The sequence below is a fragment of the Equus quagga genome, chromosome 21, assembly GCF_021613505.1.
Source record: "Equus quagga isolate Etosha38 chromosome 21, UCLA_HA_Equagga_1.0, whole genome shotgun sequence".
Classification (NCBI taxonomy): Eukaryota; Metazoa; Chordata; class Mammalia; order Perissodactyla; family Equidae; genus Equus; species Equus quagga.
In genome coordinates, this window is record NC_060287.1 from 40,986,983 (window position 1) to 41,006,565 (window position 19,583).

Sequence of the window (19,583 nt, forward strand, 5' to 3'; positions counted from 1 at the left end):
GCTATTTGAATATCCTCTTTTATGAACTATCCAAAATTTTGGCTCATTTTTCGATTCAGTTGCTAATGTTTTCTTACTTCTATGTTTCAGATACACATCTTTTGTCAGAGACATGTTTTGCAAATATTTTCTTCCACTCTTTAGACTTCCTTTTAGCACTTTTAATTGTGGCTTTAGATAAATGAGAAGTCTTAACCTAATGTGGTCTAATTTATCTATTTTTTTCCCTTTATTGTACTGCTTTTTTGTCCTGTTTAGGAAGTCTTTGCCAAACCTAAGATCACAAAGATCTTCTTCTAAAAGCTTATCTTAAAGTCCATCTACAAATGAATAGAAAAAAATTTTTCAGTCATTCCATTGTAATAGGAATAAATCTAATGAAAGATTTTCAAGACTTTTATACTTCTGTTGTGACTTTGTATCTAGTAATCTTGTTAAATTTATTCTTTTTTCTTTATTAGTAATTTGTCATGTATCTTTTGGAGATCCTGTGTACAGAGTCATGTCATCTGTGAACAAATGACGGTATTGTTTTGGCCTTTTTAATTCTTACACCTTTTATTTCTTTTGCTTGCCTCGCTGCATGAGCTAGACCTTCCAGGACAATGTTGACTCGTGGGCATTCTTGTCTCCTTCTCCATCATAGGTGGAAAGCTTTTGGTCATGAGTAGGATGTTTGCTGTAGTTTTTTGCTTGTTTTATGGTAGAAATTCTTTGTCAGATTAAGGGAGTTCCCTTCTAGTCCTAGTACGCTAAGTTTTTCATCATGGTTTGGCATTGGATTTTATCCAGTGCTTTTTCTGCTCTGTCAAGATGATCGTATGATTTCTTTCCCCTCCTCCATTAGTTTGATGAATTGTATTGATTAATTTTCAAATGTTAAGCAGCCCTTGCATTCCTAGAGTAAATTTCACTTGCTATGATACATTATCTTTTTTTTTTTTTTTATTAATGTTATGATAGATTACAACCTTGTGAGATTTCAGTTGTACATTTTTGTTAGTCATGTTGTGGGTACACCACTTCCCCCTCTGTGCCTTCCCCCCACCCCCCCTTTTCCCTGGTAACCACCGATCAGATCTCCTTATCAATATGCTAATTTCCACCTATGAGTGGAGTCATATAGAGTTCGTCTTTCTCTGACTGGCTTATTTTGCTTAACATAATACCCTCGAGGTCCATCCACGTTGTTGTGAATGGGCCGATTTTGTCTTTTTTTATGGCTGAGTAGTATTCCATTGTGTATATATACCACATCTTCTTTATCCAATCATCAGTTTCTGGGCATGTAGGCTGGTTCCACGTCTTGGCTATTGTAAATAATGCTGCGATGAACATAGGGGTGCAACGGACTCTTGAGATTTCTGATATCAGATTCTTAGGATAGATACCCAGTAATGGGATGGCTGGGTCATAGGGTATTTCTATTTTTAACTTTTTGAGAAATCTCCATACTGTTTTCCATAGTGGCTGTATCAGTTTGCATTCCCACCAACAGTGTATGAGGGTTCCTCTTTCTCCACAACCTCTCCAACATTTGTCAGTCTTGGTTTTGGATGTTTTTGCCAATCTAACGGGTGTAAGGTGATATCTTAGTGTAGTTTTGATTTGCATTTCCCTGATGATTAGCGATGATGAACATCTTTTCATGTGTCTATTGGCCATATTCATATCTTCTTTTGAGAAATGTCTGCTCATGTCCTCTGCCCATTTTTTGATCGGGTTGTTTGTTTTTTTGTTGTTAAGCAGTGTGAGTTCTTTGTATATTATGGAGATTAACCCTTTGTCGGATAAGTGGCTTGTAAATATTTTTTCCCAATTAGTGAGCTGTTTTTTTGTTTCAATCCTGTTTTCCCTAGCCTTGAAGAAGCTCTTTAGTCTGATGAAGTCCCATTTGTTTATTCTTTCTATTGTTTCCCTCAACTGAGGAGTTACAGTGTCCGAAAAGATTCTTTTGAAACTGATGTCAAAGAGTGTACTGCCTATATTCTCTTCCAAAAGACTTATTGTCTCAGGCCTAATCTTTAGGTCTTTGATCCATTTTGAGTTTATTTTGGTGTGTGGTGAAAAAGAATGGTCAATTTTCAATCTTTTGCATGTAGCTGTCCAGTTTTCCCAGCACCATTTGTTGAAGAGACTTTCTTTTCTCCATTGTAGGCCCTCTGCTCCTTTGTCGAAGATTAGCTGTCCATAGATGTGTGGTTTTATCTCTGGGCTTTCAATTCTGTTCCATTGATCTGTGGACCTGTTTTTGTACCAGTACCATGCTGTTTTGATCACTGTAGCTTTGTAGTATGTTTTGAAATCGGGGATTGTGATTCCGCCAGCTTTGTTTTTCTTGCTCAGGATTGCTTTAGCAATTCACGGTCTTTTGTTGCCCCCTATGAATTTTAGGATTGTTTGTTCAATTTCTTTGAAGAATGTTCTTGGGATTCTGATTGGGATAGCATTGAATCTGTATATTGCTTTAGGTAGTATGGACATTTTAACTATGTTTATTCTTTCAATCCATGTGCATGGAATGTCTTTCCATCTCTTTATGTCATCGTCAATTTCTTTCAAGAAAGTCTTGTAGTTTTCATTGTATAGATCCTTCACTTCCTTGGTTAAGTTTATCCCAAGGTATTTTATTCTTTTCGTTGCGATTGTGAATGGGATTGAGTTCTTGAGTTCTTTTTCTGTTAGTTCATTGTTAGTGTATAGAAATGCTACTGATTTATGCACGTTAATTTTATACCCTGCTACTTTGCTGTAGTCGTTGATTATTTCTAATAGTTTTTCTGTGGATTCTTTGGGGTTTTCTATATATAAGATCATGTCGTCTGCAAACAACGAGAGTTTTACTTCTTCGTTACCTATTTGGATTCCTTTTATTTCTTTTTCCTGCCGAATTGCTCTGGCCAGCACCTCCAGTACTGTGTTGAATAGGAGTGGTGAAAGTGGGCACCCTTGTCTTGTTCCTGTCCTCAGAGGGATGGCTTTCAGTTTTTGTCCATTGAGTATGATGTTGGCTGTGGGTCTATCATATATGGCCTTTATTATGTTGAGGTACTTTCCTTCTATACCCATTTTACTGAGGGTTTTTATCATAAATGGGTGTTGGATCTTGTCGAATGCTTTCTCTGCATCTATTGCGATGATCATGTGGTTTTTGTTTTTCATTTTGTTGATGTAGTGTATCACGTTGATTGACTTGCGGATGTTGAACCATCCCTGTGTCCCTGGTATAAATCCCACTTGATCATGGTGTATAATCTTTTTGATGTATTGCTGTAATCGGTTTGCCAAAATTTTGTTGAGGATTTTTGCATCTATGTTCATCAGTGATATCGGCCTGTAGTTCTCCTTCTTTGTGTTGTCCTTGTCAGGTTTGGGGATCAGAGTGATGTTGGCTTCATAGAATGTGTTAGGGAGTTCTCCATCTTTCTCAATTTTCTGGAACAGTTTGAGGAGAATAGGTATTAAATCTTCTTTGAATGTTTGGTAGAATTCTCCAGAGAAGCCGTCTGGTCCTGGACTCTTATTTTTGGGGAGGTTTTTGATTACCATTTCTATTTCCTTACTTGTGATTGGCCTATTCAGATTCTCCATTTCTTCCTGATTCAGTTTGGGGAGATTGTAGGAGTCTAGGAATTTGTCCATTTCTTCCAGGTTGTTCAATTTGTTGGCATATAGTTTTTCATAGTATTCTCTTATGATCTCTTGTATTTCATTGGTATCTGTTGTGATTTCTCCTCTGTCATTCCTAATTTTACTAATTTGCGATTTCTCTATTTCTCTCTTCTTTTCTTGGTGAGTCTGGCTAGGGGTTTGTCAATTTTGTTAATTCTTTCGAAGAACCAACTCTTTGTTTCATTGATCCTTTCTATTGTCTTTTTTGTTTCAATATCGTTTATTTCTGCTCTTATTTTTATTATTTCCCTCCTTCTACTGACTCTGTGCTTTGTTTGTTCTTCTTTTTCTAGTTCTGTTAGGTGTCGTTTGAGGTTGCTTACGTGAGCTTTTTCTTGTTTAGTGAGGTGAGCCTGTATTGCGATGAATTTCCCTCTTAGGACTGCTTTTGCTGCATCCCAAATGGTTTGGTATGTCGTGTTCTCATTTTCATTAGTGTCCAGATAAAATTTGATTTCTCCTTTAATTTCTTCAATGATCCATTGTTTGTTGAGAAGTGTGTTGTTTAGTCTCCACATTTTTGCACCTTTCTCTGCTTTTTTCTTGTAGTTGATTTCTAGCTTAATAGCATTGTGATCAGAAAAGATGCTTGATATTATTTCAACTCTCTTGTATTTATTGATGTTTGCTTTGGTTCCCAAAATATGGTCAATCCTTGAGAATGTTCCATGTGCACTTGAGAAGAATGTGTAACCTGCTGTTTTTGGATGAAGTGTTCTATATATATCTATTAAGTCCATCTGGTCTAATTTTTCATTTAATTCTATTATTTCCTTGTTGATTTTCTCTCTGGATGTTCTGTCCATTGGTGTTAATGGTGTGTTGAGGTCCCCTACTATTATTGTATTGTTGTTGATGTCTTCTTTTAGTTCTATTAAGAGTTGCTTTACAAATTTTGGTGCTCCTGTGTTGGGTGCGTATATATTTATAAGTGTTATGTCTTCTTGGTGGAGAGTCCCTTTTATCATTATATACTGTCCCTCTTTATCTTTCTTTATCTGTTTTGCTTTGAAATCTACCTTGTCTGATATTAGTATAGCGACACCTGCTTTCTTTTGTTCATTATTAGCTTGGAGTATTGTTCTCCATCCCTTCACTCTGAGTCTGTGTTTGTCTTTGGGGCTGAGGTGTGTTTCCTGGAGGCAGCATATTGTTGGATCTTGTTCTTTGATTCATCCTGCCACTCTGTGTCTTTTGATTGGGGAGTTCAATCCATTTACATTTAGAGTGATTATTGAGACGTGGGAGCCTACCACTCCCATTTTGTGTCTTGTTTTCCGGTTTTCTTCAGTTTCCTTTGTTTCTCGTCCCATGGTTTAATCTGTTCTGATGTAGAGCTGCTACTCTCTGTTGTTGTCCTTCTACTTATCTCCTCTGCTCTTGGTTTTGTAGCCCCTTTCCTTTTTTGGATTTTTCAGGAATGAGGGTTTTCCTGAGGATTTCCTGAAGAGGAGGTTTTGTGGCAATGAACTCCCTTAATTTTTGTTTATCTGGGAAAGTTTTTATTTCTCCATCGTATTTGAAGGATATTTTCGCTGGGTAGAGAATTCTCGGCTGTAGATTTTTGTCCTTCAGACTTTTGAATATATCATTCCACTCTCTTCTAGCCTGTAAAGTTTCTGCTGAGAAATCTGCTGATAGCCTGATGGGGGTTCCTTTGTAGGTTAGTTTCTTTTGCCTGGCTGTCCTTAATATTTTCTCCTTGTCGTTGACTTTTGCTAGCTTCACTACTATATGCCGTGGAGTTGGTCTTCTTGCATTGATAAAGTTTGGAGATCTATTGGCTTCTGTCACCTGAAGATCCATCTCCCTCACCAGATTTGGGAAGTTCTCAGCCATTATTTCTTTGAATAGGTTTTCTGCCCCTTTCTCCTTCTCTTCTCCCTCTGGTATACCTATAATCCTTACGTTGCATCTCCTAATTGTGTCTGATAATTCTCGGAGAGTTTCTTCATTTCTTTTTAGTCTTGCTTCTCTCTCCTCCTCTGCCTGCAGCAATTCTATATTGCCATCTTCCAAATTGCTAATTCTTTCCTCCATATTATCGGCCCTACTGTTCAGAGCATCTAGATTTTTCTTAATCTCCTCTATTGTGTTCTTCATTTCCAATATTTCTGTTTGGTTCTTCTTTATCGTATCAAACTCTTTTGTGACATAGCTCCTGAACTCGTTGAGTTGTCGGTCAGAATTCTCTCTTAACTCATTGAGAATTTTAATGATGGCTGTTTTGAAGTCATCATCATTTAGGTTATATATCTCATTTTCTTTGGGATTGTTTTCTGTGTATTTGTTACTTTCTTTCTGTTCTGGAGATTTAATGTATTTTTTCATATTGCTTGATGTTGTTGATTTGTGCCTCCGCATGGAGATAGAGTTTAGTTGCTCCTTTCACTTGTTTCAGCTGCTGCGGTGGGGGAGCAGCTGTTTATACTGCACCAACCAGGAACCCTGTCCACAGTTGCTAACTGGGCCTGGGCCCCTCCTCGTAGCCACAGTGGCCCTTTGGATTCCCTCCTCTGCCGTGGGGGCCGTCACAGGGGGGCTTCAGGCTGCTGGTGCCTACTCTTGCAGCCCACCTAGATGTGCTCTCTCCTTGGGGTCTGCAACGGTGTTATGGGCTTTTCCAGCGGCCAGGGGTGGGATCACTTATATTTGTCACTCCGTTGCTGTCGGCACCCACCAAATCTCACTTGTCCTCTATGGGTCGCAGGAGAGCTATTGGCATCTTCTACAGTCTATGGTTAGTTCACCTAGCTATGCTGCTTTTGCACCGGGGTCTTCCAGCCTTGTGGCTGGCGGCTGGGTGCCTTCTACTGGTGCTGTGCAGAGGCTTTCCCTAAGGCTGCTGTGAGCCTGTAGGGTTTCCCCCTAGGCTACGAAGCTGGGACTCTGGAACTCACCCCAGCCCCAGTCCTCTCCGAGATCTCCGGCTATCCCTAGTCCCACGGGGTGGGCAACGGCAGCTGGGGGTCGCCCCGCCCTCTGGGATTCTCCCCGGGCCTCTCCCGGAGCCGTGAATGCTGGGCGTGGCCCCTCTGCTAATGGCAGACAGAGAGTTTTGTCTCCTGCCCGGGCGGAACGCCAAGGCTTCCCCTCCGGGTCGCAGAGCCGGCCTTTGAAAGTTCCCCCAGCCCCGGTCCTCTCCGAGATCTCCGGCAATCCCTACTCCCACAGGGCGGGCAACGGCAGCTGGGAGACCTGCGTACCCTCAGCGACTCTCTCTGGGACCCTCTGGGCGCCACGAACACCAGGCGGGGTCTCCCCGCCAATGGCGGGGAGAGACTCTCCCCGCGGGCTCAGGTGTGCAACTCCAAAGTTTCCCTCTGCGTTTAGGAGTAATTGCGGGGGGTTTAGGTAGGGTTCTGGTCACCTGTTTCCACCGTCGCTCCTCTGTTGTGTGCTCGCTCCTGCCCTAGATGTGTGTAGATCCTCTGGGGGCGTCCGTTGGAAGAAAGCCGCTTGCGGGTACTAGGCTGCTCGGTCGGGGTCAGAGAGTTTTCACCTATTTCCACATCCTCCCGGAGGAAAGTCCGTCCGCCTTCTGATGTTTAGTCGCATGGGTATCTCAGACGTCCTGAGATGCTGTCTGGATATCCTTTGTCAAGCGATAAGTGTCCAAATAATTGTAGACTCGAAGGGGGAGAGACAAAGAGGACTACTCACGGCGCCATCTTGGATCTTCCTCCTGATACATTATCTTTTTAATAAATGTCTGGATTTGATTTCTCAATATGTTGGTTAGGATCTTTGTATCTGTGTTCATTAGAGACTGGTCTGTACTTCTTTAGAAAAGGAACTCATGGCTTATTTGTGAGGAGTGTGGTTTGCTGACGGCCTGTACCTGTTCAATTCAGCTTTCAGATCTAGGTTCTGCCATAACCAGGGCAGTCCCGACTAATGACCGAGCAAGGTGGTGGCCAGGGCCTGTGTTTCTGCTCAGCACGGCCTTCCTTGTGAGCAGTCGGCTCCAGTGCCCCCTGGGATTGCAGAGGCTTCATCCCAGCTGCCTTGCAGTCTGACAGCATCTCCCACCCATCTCATTGTTTCTTTTCACAAGTTTTACTCCCCAGGAGTGCTTTTTCATGCCTAACTCTGTCTCAGTGTCCACTTCCTGAAGAACCCAACCTGTGACACCCTTCTCTCCTTTTGCATTCTCCTTGCATTTTAAATGTATATTCATTTATGCCCCATAAGATATTACTGTTGTTGTTTTTTAGGTCAGTGGTTGTAACTGTTCTTTCCTTTGCTATTTATTCCTTCCTGTCATCCCATGTCTCCCACTGTAACCTCTCCTTTTTGCCAGCAGAACTCCCTGTGTATTCATTTTACTGTATGTTGCTGGTGAGGAAGTCTCTCAGTATTTGTCTGACAACAAGTTATTTCATCTTCATTTTCAAAGACTGTGTTTGATGGTGGTCATTTATCTTCTTTGAGCACTCTAAAGACATTATTACTATCTTTCCAGAAGTAAGGTACCAAACACTTGTTTCTTTTTTGATGATAATGTGTCTTTTTTCCCTCTGACTGCTTTTTAAAACTTTCTCTTTCTTGGGCTTGGATCTGTTACTGTGATATATTTAAGTGTGATATCCTTTTAAATTTTCCTTCTTGGAGTCCACAGGGCTTCCTGAGTCTATGGAATGGTGTCTTTCATCAGTTTTGGAAAAAGTGTAGCCATAATCTCTTAATATATTGCTTATCCCCCATTTTCTCTTTCCTCTCCTTCTGAGACTCTGATTAGACTTATATTAAACCTTTCTTGAGTCCCACATGCCTTTAATGTTCTTTTTTATATCTGACATTCTTTTTTATGTATACTTCAGTTTAGAGACTTTCTATTTTCCTTTATTCAAATTCTTTCATTCATTCTTCTGAAATTTCTAGTCTAATGTAAAACTGCTAATGAGTTCCTATTTTTAGATACAGGCATACCTTGGAGATATTGTGAGTTTGGTTCCAGACCACTGCAATAAAGCAAGTATCGCAATAAAGCAAGTATCGCAATAAAGCGAGTGTCACAATAAAGCAAGTCACATGAATTTTTGGGTTTCCCAGTGTATATAAAAGTTATGTTTATGCTATACTGTAGTCTATTAAGTGTGCAATAGCAGTATATCTAAAAAAAAAATCCACAATGTACATACCTTAATTAGAAAATACTTTGTTGGAGCCAGCCTGGTGTTCTGGTTAAGCTTGTGTGCTCTGCTTTGGCAGCCCAGGATTCGCAGGTTTGGATCCTGGGTATGGACCTAGCACCACTCATCAGGCCGTGCTCTGGTGGCATCCCTCATAAAATAGAGGAAGATGGGCACAGATGTGCCAATCAGTGACAATCTTCCTCAATCAAAAAGGGGAAGATTGGCAACAGATGTTAGCTCAGAGCCACTCTTCCTCACACACACACACAAAAAAAACACAAAAAACTGCTGCTAAAAAATGCTAACCATCATGTGAGCCTTCAGTGAGTTATTATCTTTGTTGCTGGTAGAGGGTCTTCAAAAAATGCAGCATCTGCAAAGCACAATAAAGTGAATCACAATAAAACGAGGTATGCCTGTATTGTCTTTTTAGTTGAGAATTTTCATTTCTTTATTCTAATTCCTATACTAGTTCTCTGGGAATATTCTTTATCATCCCATGCATCTTCTCCATCTTTTCCTCTGTTGGACACATACATTCCTTGCGGTAACTGAAAGTCTCTGTCACTTTGTCCAGTCACCTCTGGGTCTGTTGCTCTTGTCTTTGCTTTCTCTTGGTTTTGGTCTGGGGAACTTATCTTTTGGGATGCCTAGTACCTTCTTGATTGAGTGTTGATCATTGTGTATAAAAAAATTATAGAGGCTCCAGATGATGTCATCTTCCTCAAGAGACATCCTTCCTCCTTCCCCTAGGCAGATGTAGTGGCTGGCCACTACAGTCTGGAGAAGGCCAGTTCAGCCCACCTCTTCTCCCCGACTGGCCCCCAGACACCTTGCTGTGCCAGGGATATTCTGTGTGTCCTTTTCCTCTGGGGCTCTCAAACCATGGCTTTTATCTCATGTGGCTATTTAAGGACTCCACCTTTCTTTTCAGAGGTTTTCTACGTGAGTTTTTAGTGTCCTGCTACACACAGTCCCAGGATTCAGCAGATTTGCCAGGAGGAAGCTGGCTATGCTCTCGGGGCCCCCAGTCTCTGCAGGAAGCTCTGCTTCCTCCGTGCCCCAGCAGCAGGGCTCTGCGGGCAGAGGCAGCGGGATAGATGCTCAGTCTTCCCTGGGCACCAGAACCCTACACCGCCCCAGCTTTTCTAAAAGCAGCTACGGAAGACAGCTCCCCTCCACATGGTTTTTCCTCTGGAGTCTTAACTCTTCTAGTTGCCTTTGCTGCCTCCCACAGATGTTTTCTGCATTGTTTCCAGTTTTTAAAATAATTTTAGGCAGGAGTGCTGGTCTACCACCAGTACCCTCTCCTACTTGGAAGCAGTCTCTTACCATTATGCTTTTAAGATCCATCCATGTTATTGTCTATAGTTGTAGCTCATTCACTTCAGTTGAGGAATGAATATATCAGAATTTACATATCCATTGTACTGTTGATCGACATTTGGGTCATTTTCACTTTGGCTGTTACATACAAGGCTGTTAAGAACATTCTGGTGTGTGCTACCTGGTACAGTAGCATGCGTTTTTGTAGGGTACATACTTAGGAGTGGAAGTGCTAGGTCTGGGATTATGAGTATCTTCACATTTATCAGATAATGACAAACTTTTCCAGTTTACACTTACCCATCAGTGTGTGAGTCCCACCTGCTCCCTGTCATTGTCAGGCATATTTTAACTAATCTGGTGATAATATGGTGGTATTTCATTGTGGAGTTAATTGGCATTTTCCTGATGACTAAGTAGGTTGAGATCTTTTCCTGTTTTTTCAGTCACTTGGGTTTTCTCTTTTGTTAAGCACTATTGAATCTTTTGCACATTTTTTAATATAAGGTTGTTTGTGGAAATTTTTTGTGTGCTCTGGATCCCAGTCCCTCAGTGACACGTGCTACAAGTGTCTCCTCCTGTGTGCCTTGGCCCATTCTCTCCTGAATGGCAGCTTGGTGAGCAGAGCTCTGTCCAACTTCACCTTCTTTTCTTTGATGGCTTGTTCTTTGCATGTTCTCTTTAAGGACTCTTTGCCTAGGCCGAGAGTGTGAAGCAGTTCTGTTATGTTGGGAAAGCACTGTCATTTTGGCATCCACATTTAGACCTACCATCCATGGAAATGAGCTTTTGTGTATGGTATGGGGCTGGGTCCCATGGGACAATAGCTGTCCCATTCTTCTTCTCACAGTGCCACCATTTTTCTGCAGTGCTGCCTGGGCCATAAATAGAGTTGTCCACACGTGAGTGGGTCTTTCTGGGGTTCTGTGTTTTATACCATTTATTTGTATTCTATCTTTATGCCAATATCACACTCTCTTAATTACAGTAGCTTTATAGTAAGTCTTGACATGTGTAGAGGAAGTCTTGCCATCTTGTTTCCTTCTTCAAGAGTGTCTTGGCTGTTCTTGCCCTGTATCTTTCAGGGTCAGTTTTAGAATCAGCTTGTCAAGTACTACAGACATACCTGTTGAGATTGAGATTATCATTGCTTTGAACAGTTTGAGAATTAACACCTTTGCATTATTGAGTCTTCCAGGGCATGGATATAATGTATCCCTCCCTTCATTCAAATCCTTTTCACTTTATCTCAATAATATTTTATAATTTTCTGTTAGGAGACTTTGCATATTTTTGGTAACACTTATTCTTAGGTATTTGGCATGTTTATTTTAATTGTACTGTAAGTAGTATCATGAAAATTTTTTACTTACTGTTTTTGCTGGTTATATAGAAATCAGCTGGTGTTTGTATATTGTTTTATATCTGGCAGCCTTGCTAGTTTCAATTATAAAAGGTTCATAATGTACACAGTCATGTAATCTGCAAATAATGACAGCCTTATCTGTTTCCAATTGTTTTACCTCCCTCTCCCCCCTGCACCGTTATTGCTTTGGCTGAGACTTTCAGTAAAAAGGCAAATTACTTGACTTCATCTGATTTCAGAAAGAAGCTTTTAGCATCTGACCACTAATGATGATATCTCCTATAGGATTTTTAAGGATGGCGTTTATCACAGGAAGGAAGTTCCCTTTCATTCCGAATTAAGGAGGATTTTTTTAAATCATTTAAAATCCTGAATGATTGTTAAATTATTTTACTTTTTTTCACCTTTATTCTGTTAATATGACAAATTATGTGGATTTTCTGTTAAACCTCTTGCATTCTTGAGATAAAACTAACTTGGTCATGGTGCATTATTCTTTTTATATATAGCTGGATTCAGTTTGGGAATCTATTATGCTCATTAACATCTTGAATTGACCTTTTTATATAGGCAAAGACAATGATTTTTTTTTTGTTTTTGTGTTTGTTTTTTAAAATTGGCACCTGAGCTAACAACTGTTGCCAGTCTTCTTCTTTTTCTCTACTTTTTTCTCCCGAAATCCCCCCAGCACATAGTTGTATATTTTTAGTTGTGGGTCCAGCCATGATGTTTTGAGTTGAATATTTTTTCTCATTTATTTCTCAGGTCTCACAGTTCACTTATTTCACAAAGTTGCAGCTGAGTTTAATGTTACTTACAATGAAATTTGAGCATTTGTTTGGAGGGCATGTCTCCTCAAACTGCATGTGAGTGTGCCACAGGAATTTGAGAGGGGCTAAATTATGACTTCTTTGGTACACTGCATAGGGTAAACGTTAGGGCTGCTTTGGGTGTTGAGGGTGGACTCAGGTTTTTCTATCTTCCTACCCCATTATCACTACTGCCTCTGTCTGCCTCCCCAGACACCTTCAATCCTCTTCACTTTTCCTTTGCCTCTTCTCCCATCCTTCTCATTGCAGCTCTCGCTTGTTGAGCATTCACCAGGCCTGGGCACTGTACAAAGAGACCACCTGCCAGGAGGGAAAATCTGGTGGGCAGGACCTCAGACAGGGCTAAGGGCTGGATCCTGGGATTTGTACGAGGATGCACCTCTGTAGCAGTCAGTGGGTCGGGGCAGGTTACTTAACATCTCCCTGACTGTCTTCTCTTGAGTGAAAAGTAGAAATGAAGATGTAACCGCTTCATGAATTGTTCTAACAGTTAAATGAATTGTATGCCACTCTTATAAGGGATGTAGTTGAGACATATTTAATGACGTGAAAATGCATTCACAGTGCAGTGTTTATTGAAAAAAGCAGGGTGAAATATGATCCCATTTCTTTAAAATTACACACATGTATATGTGTGTGTGTGCATATGTATGTGTATATACGTGTGTATGTATATATATATGTATATACCTACGTAACAGAAAGATTGCTGACTTCTTTCTGCTGACTTTTCTATATTCCAAATTTTCTATAATAAAATCCTGTTTTATTTACATGTTACGAAAAATAAATCTATAAGTTGTTTTTAAGAGAAAACTATGATGTTCATTACAGCATTGTGCAAAATGGTTATCATTTGGAAACTACTGAACTTCTAGTAATAGAGTGATGGTACATTATAGGGTATTATGATCGCTACATTAAAATGTTAATTATTAGTTTCTTAAATTTTACATTGCTTAGTATTTTTGTTTTATTTTAGGCAAACTTTGGAGTCGGAGTTTAAAACTAGCTTATACTCTACTTAATAAACTGACTAGTAAGAATGAACCACTACTTAAACCTGGAGACAGAGTAAGTAACTAGAACATAACTTTATTGGAGTGAGCAAAAACAGAGACCTAAAAATCTGTTTCATTGAAATCAGTATCCTGTCAGTTGGTTAGACTTATAGCATTAATACAAGGGATTTAAAGTCAATAAAAAGTAAAAAATATGAAAAAATATTAAATTTGGAAAAAAGTTTGTGATGATGTAGGTAAAGTGATTGCTTTTTATTCTCCCTCGTTGACCATCCACTGATTCTTCAACTTCTTTTCTCTTTGACTTCATATATGTTGATTTTAATGAAGATGTTAATATCAGAGATTACTAAATGTTAAATTCCCAAAGCTTAAGTTTTATGAGGAAACTCTGACCTTACTTTGAAATTCTTTGTACTTTATATTCATCTCCTTCACTATCCATGTGGCCAGGCAATGTGCTCTGGTCTACCTGCCAAAATAGAATGTGGAGGAGGCCAGAGGCTAGTTCGTTGTCCTGCGCTGCCCAACATAGTTGGCAGTAGCCACATGGGGCTATTTAAATTAACCAGAACTAAATACAATTAATGATTTAGTTCCTCAGCCACAGGAGCCACATTTCAGGGGCTCAGTAGCCGGACGTTGCTAAAGCTGCCCTGTTTGATAGCTTGGAGACAGAACCCTTCCATCATCGTAGAAAGTTCTGTTGGTCAGCACTGCTTGAGGTGAACTAGGAACCCAGGTATGCCAGAAGGTTCAGGATGGAAAACAGGAGAAAATGGTGGAAATCAACATACTTACCAGTGAAATCCCATAGTGAAGAAAGTGACCTTTGGTCAGATCACCCAGCAATGGGTAAGTTGTTGACAAGCTGATGTAATTTCAGGCAACTCTTTGAGTGCCTCACTCTTTAATATGAACCAATAGCCAAGGACATTTAAAGAGGGAAACTTCAGTGGGAAAGAAAACAACCAAAGGGCAAAGAACAGGGAAAAAAAGAAAAGAAGGTGGGGGGAGGAGAGAGGAGGAGGGAAAGAGGGAGGGGCAGGATAAGGATGGGGGAAGGAGAAAGGGAGGTAGGGAGACGGAGGAGGGAGAGATGGAGGGGGAGGGAGGAAGAGAAGAAAGGAGGGACAGGGAGGGAGAGAGAGAGAAAGAGAAGGAGAGAGGGAAGGAGGAGAAGAGGGAGAGAGGGAAGGGAAGGGTAGAAGGGAGAGGGAGAGAAGAGGGGAGGGATGAAAGGGGAGGGAGGGGTATGGGAAGGAAGAGGAACCAAGCAAGCTTGGAGAAAAGCTAGATACAGAAAATGCGTTTAGAAAGATTAGTGTTAATATCCCTGGAAATCAAAGATGAAGATGTTGCTCTATAAATTGAGAAAAAGTTGCTACTAGGGAAGACCAAGAGATAGAAAGTAGAAAGGAGAAACAATGCAAAAATTAGACTTGATTAAAAAGGCCCAACATCTGACTAATAGGAGTTCCAGAAAGAGAGAGGAGAAAGAGAGTAGACAATATTAAAGGATAATGATAAGACGAGACAGTATCTTGGAGTTGGAGAGCATGTTCCAGAGTGAGAGGACCTGCAGGGAATACAGTGGACCCACACAGCACATCACTACATTACTGCTTAAGACCAGGGATGTGGAAAAGAGCCTCAGAGCTTTCGGGGAAAAGTGGGATGTCTATAAAGGGTCAGCAATCACAGTGGCTTTGGGACTTGTCAGTAGTAATACTGGAAGAGACCAGAGTGATGCTTCAAAGATCAGAGGGAATATGATTTTAACCCACAGTTCTATTCATAGAGATTCAACAAATGTGAGGGTGGTGTAACCATTTTCAGACATGTGGGACTCAGAAAAAATTGGACTCCCAAGCATTCTTTCTTGGAAAGTTCCTAGAGCATGTGCTTTAGCCAAATAAGTGAGTGGGGTCCAAACAGGAGAACCACAGGGGCCGTCCCAGGATGACCACTAGAGCCCAGCAGGACTAAGAGGATGCAGGCCCCAGGATTGGGAGGCGCCGGTGAGCAGCTGGTGAAATTTACGGGTTTATCTGACTGGTTGGTTGTTTGGAAAATATTATTGATAATTCTTTGACACATTGGGTGGAGCATTTTCAAACAGATTGGCCAGTGCATACGTAAAAGCAAAGCAAGTAAAAATGGTGGTACTATTACCATCAGAAAGAAAGAAAATGTGTACTTGGCTGTAAAAATGTAAATAGTACAAGAATGGTACTTTATGATAAGTTGTGCTTTAGAATGAACCTGTAAGAATCCCTGACTTATCTTGTGCTTTAAAATGAATCTAGGAATCACTAGTTTATTTTTCTTGATAAAATTCTTGCAAGGACAAAGACTTCCAGATAACTTTCTTGACTTGCGAGAGAATCCACGTAGTTAGGTTAATTATAAGAATATTGACAAGATTATGGTGAGTAGGTTAATTGTCAGACATGGGTGGCAAAACCTTCCCCCTGTGATAATATACTTTATGAAAATGAACAAACATAACCCTTTAACAAGTTCTCTAAAGACGTATTTTCTATACCAAATATCTAGTCTCAAGGCTATAGGTCACAGTTCTGGGGCAACCCACTATTAACATTGGCTTTTGAAGGAGAGCTTTGCCCTTTCCACCAAACAGACTTGTTAGAAACTTGATTTCCAGACCTCAAGTACACAACAAATATAGATATAACTTAAGTTTTGCCTTGTAAAGTGGAGGATTGTTAGTTATCCATTGCTGTGTGTTCTCAAGGGCACTGTATTAACAGTCTGTTCACATACTGTTTTGACCAACAGTCATGGTTTCAGGCACACCTGTTACTATATTTGGGGCTTACAAAAATCTTATTCCATAAGTAGCTTTTCATTTAACCAGATATTATAAGAAATGGAAATTAGGATGGTGGAAGAAGAGAAAGGGAGAGGAATGCAGAAGGCTGGATACTTATCACAATAACAGGAAAGAAAATTGGTACCTAAATATTTTCAAAAAATAAAACATAACAGTATAAGCATAATATTTTAAAATGTGGGAGCAAGTAGCGAAAGGAAGATGTAAAATATTTTAAAACAGGTTGCCTTGGGGAGTGGGGAAGGGTGGAGCATGGGGGTATTGTTTTGCGTTAGTCCTTTTTGTAATTTTAAATTCTGTGTTTTAAAAAATTTTTGATAAAAATAAAAATATAAGATAAATAGAATGGAACATAGTTTAAACAGTGGCAGCATGGTGACCGGGTGGAAACTGCAGTGGGCCACCTTTGGGAGCTCAGAGGGAGGGGGCGGTTGTGGGGCGTCTCAGGCGAGGTGTTCTGTGCCCACCACTCTTCCCTGTTAAGTTTTGAGTGAAGATCTGTTCAGTTAAAACTTTGGTGCTAGGACTTTTTTCTTTTGGAAGATATTTTAGATATGATTTGATTCCTTGTTCACTTTTCATGTTGGGACAGGTGATTTTTTTTCTCCTGGGCTAATTGGTGGTGGGTGATGGTCCATCACTTCCCTCTCTAAGTTTCTGCTGCCCAGATGGTCAGAGTGGATGGGAGCTGGATCTCAATCCCACAGCCAGACCTGTGCTGGACTGCCTTTAAACCCAGAAATTTAAAATTATTTTGTTGCATGTGGAGTAAAGACCTCAACCTAAAAACTATTTGTTAAAAGTTATGTGGTTGAGGAAATTTAAGGAACAAGAATTAACCCCCAAGTTACATTTCCTGAACTAAATTTGAAAAACTATGAGATAATCTAAAATGTCTAAATTCCATCTAATAGCAGATATTCTGAAAGTTGAGATGACTGAGTCATTCACGAGTAGATTTCATGATTGTTCTCTGTACTGTTGTAGGTGGCGCTGGTGTTTCCCAATAGTGACCCTGTGATGTTCATGGTTGCGTTTTATGGGTGTCTCCTGGCAGAGCTGGTTCCTGTCCCCATAGAAGTGCCACTAACCAGAAAGGTAGCCGCTGGGTCCAGGCCGTGGGCTCAGGTTCCTGAGGGGCATTCTGAAGCTGACAGTTTGGTGGTCTTCTTTCTCCTCTGTTCTAAGGAGCAGTCTGCAGATAGGTGGCTGATGACAAAGGAGAGGCGCACAGGCAGGAAAGGGCTTGAGAGAGATGTTAAGTAGAGCTTTGTCTACAGGGCTGCTTTTTATGTGTCTTGTTGGTGAGAGGGGCACTTAGAACAGCTATAGATGGAGCTATTATATCACCTATTTGAATTTCCCAAAGAAATGATGAGCATTTTTTCCTCTAAGGAATAGAATTTGGGATTTGATAATATTTTGTTAAACTTTTTCTGAAAACTGTATGTTTATTGATAATTCTCATTTCTTGGGGGTAAATAAGTCATACAGTGATATATTATAGCTCACTTCTCAGTGATGGTTTTGGATATATGAGATGGAAGTTTTCTGGTGTTTCTGTTTGCTTAGAAGAAGGTTTTTGTTCTTTTTAAAGATTGGCACCTGAGCTAACAACTGTTGCCAATCTTCTTTTTTTTTTTTTTCCTGCTTTTTCTCCCCAAACCCCCCCAAGTACATAGTTGTATATTTTAGTTGTGGGTCCTTCTAGTTGTGGTATAAGGTGTTTTTTTTTATGCTTTTTTTTGGTGAGGAAGATTGGCTCTGAGCCAACATCTGTTGCCAATCTTCCTCTCTTTTTGTTTTTCTCCCCAAAGCCCCAGTGCATAGTTGTATATGCTAGTTGTAAGTCATTCAAGTTCTTCTAGTGGGATGCTGCCATAGCATGGCTTGATGAGCAGTGTGTAGGTCTGCACCCAGAATCTGAACCTGCGAACCCTAGGCCGCTGAAGTGGAGCACGTGAACTTAACCACTCAGCCACGGGGCTGGCCCCACAAGCAGTTTTTATTACTGACAAATGATTAATGTGGGGACTTGCTGATGTTCTAGAAGCTCATACATTTTAGGTATAAGTATCAGTGATCTGATTCTTGAAAAAAATACCATTTTAGGAGTAGACTAGGCTTGTATTTTAGAAAATCAGAGTTTTCTATTGTATTCCAGCGTTCAGGTATTTGTTAATGTGAGCACTGTCAGCAACAAATATTCTAGAATCCCAAAAGTAAAGTTTGCAAATAAAACCAGTACATCTCATAGAATAATATATGGTGAACAGATATTTAAATACAGGGATTCTTAGGAAAAAACTAGAGATTTTTCAAACTTAAAGAAGAAAATGATAAAACTTTACTGAGGGATGTATGTAAAAGAAGACTTGACTAAAAGAAAGTGTGCATTTCTGTGTGGAAATAATTAATATTGTTAAAGGTTAGGCCTCCCCAGATTAATCTATAAATTTCAAATGCAAATCAAGTGGAAATTTCAGTGCTGTTATTTTTGGAGTTTATTAAAATACTGCTCAATGTCATTTGCAAAAGAAAACTTTGAGAAACTAGCTCATTATCCAGAACTTTATATTTCACTGCAAAAACATACCTTTTAAATTTAAAAACAATTATATTTTGGGGCCAGCCCAGTGGCATAGTGGTTAAGTTCACACCCTCTGCTTTGGCGGCCAGGGTTGGCAGATTTGGATCCTGGGCATGGACCTACACATCACTCATCACGTGCTGTGGCGGCGTCCCAGATACAAAGTAGAGGAAGATGGGCACAGATATTCATTCAGGGCCATTCTTCCTCACCAGAAAAACAAATTATATTTTATTTTCATGAAAATATAGTATAGAGTTGAATTGTTCTAGAAGTTTTATGAGGGGTGAAAAAAAGAGCTCTACTTTCCATGTGTGGGCCTGAGCCATGAAGGGCAGTGTGGCAGCGCCCTTGAGTACCTCATGCCCACCTTGCTGTGTTCTCCACAGGATGCTGGCAGCCAGCAGGTTGGGTTTCTGCTGGGCAGCTGTGGGGTCACCCTGGCCCTGACGACGGATGCTTGTCAGAAAGGCCTGCCCAAAGCACAGACTGGAGAGGTGGCGACTTTCAAAGGTGGGCCCCAGGGCAGGGGAGTCAGCCTGCTCCATGCTCTTCCTCAACCTGCACCCTCTGGGCACACTTTTCCAGCAAATAAGCTTTAGTTATGGAGGCTGAAGGGTCTTCAGCAAAAGCAGAGTCCTTGTTTGAGGCCTTGGTGAGTCTTGCTTCTCACCTGGTTCAGGGTCTAGACCTGTACTGTCCCTCCGGTAGCCACTGACCAGAGGCACCTATTAAGTTAATTATAAGTTAATAGAAATCAAATGAGACTGAGGCTCTGCTCC

At 40.5% G+C, this 19,583-nt stretch overlaps 1 protein-coding gene across 7 annotated transcripts in view; it reads left to right on the top strand.

The window, feature by feature from the left end:
- The window catches only part of DIP2A (disco interacting protein 2 homolog A), a 145,515-nt gene that overhangs the window by 79,327 nt on the left and 46,605 nt on the right, over positions 1–19,583 (top strand). For all 7 annotated transcript variants that reach the window (XM_046648006.1, XM_046648007.1, XM_046648004.1 and 4 more), the window contains 3 exons: positions 13,315–13,406; positions 17,199–17,309; positions 19,191–19,314. In XM_046648006.1, the coding sequence (XP_046503962.1) occupies positions 13,315–13,406; positions 17,199–17,309; positions 19,191–19,314 (327 nt within the window). The remainder of the gene's footprint in view (positions 1–13,314; positions 13,407–17,198; positions 17,310–19,190; positions 19,315–19,583) is intronic.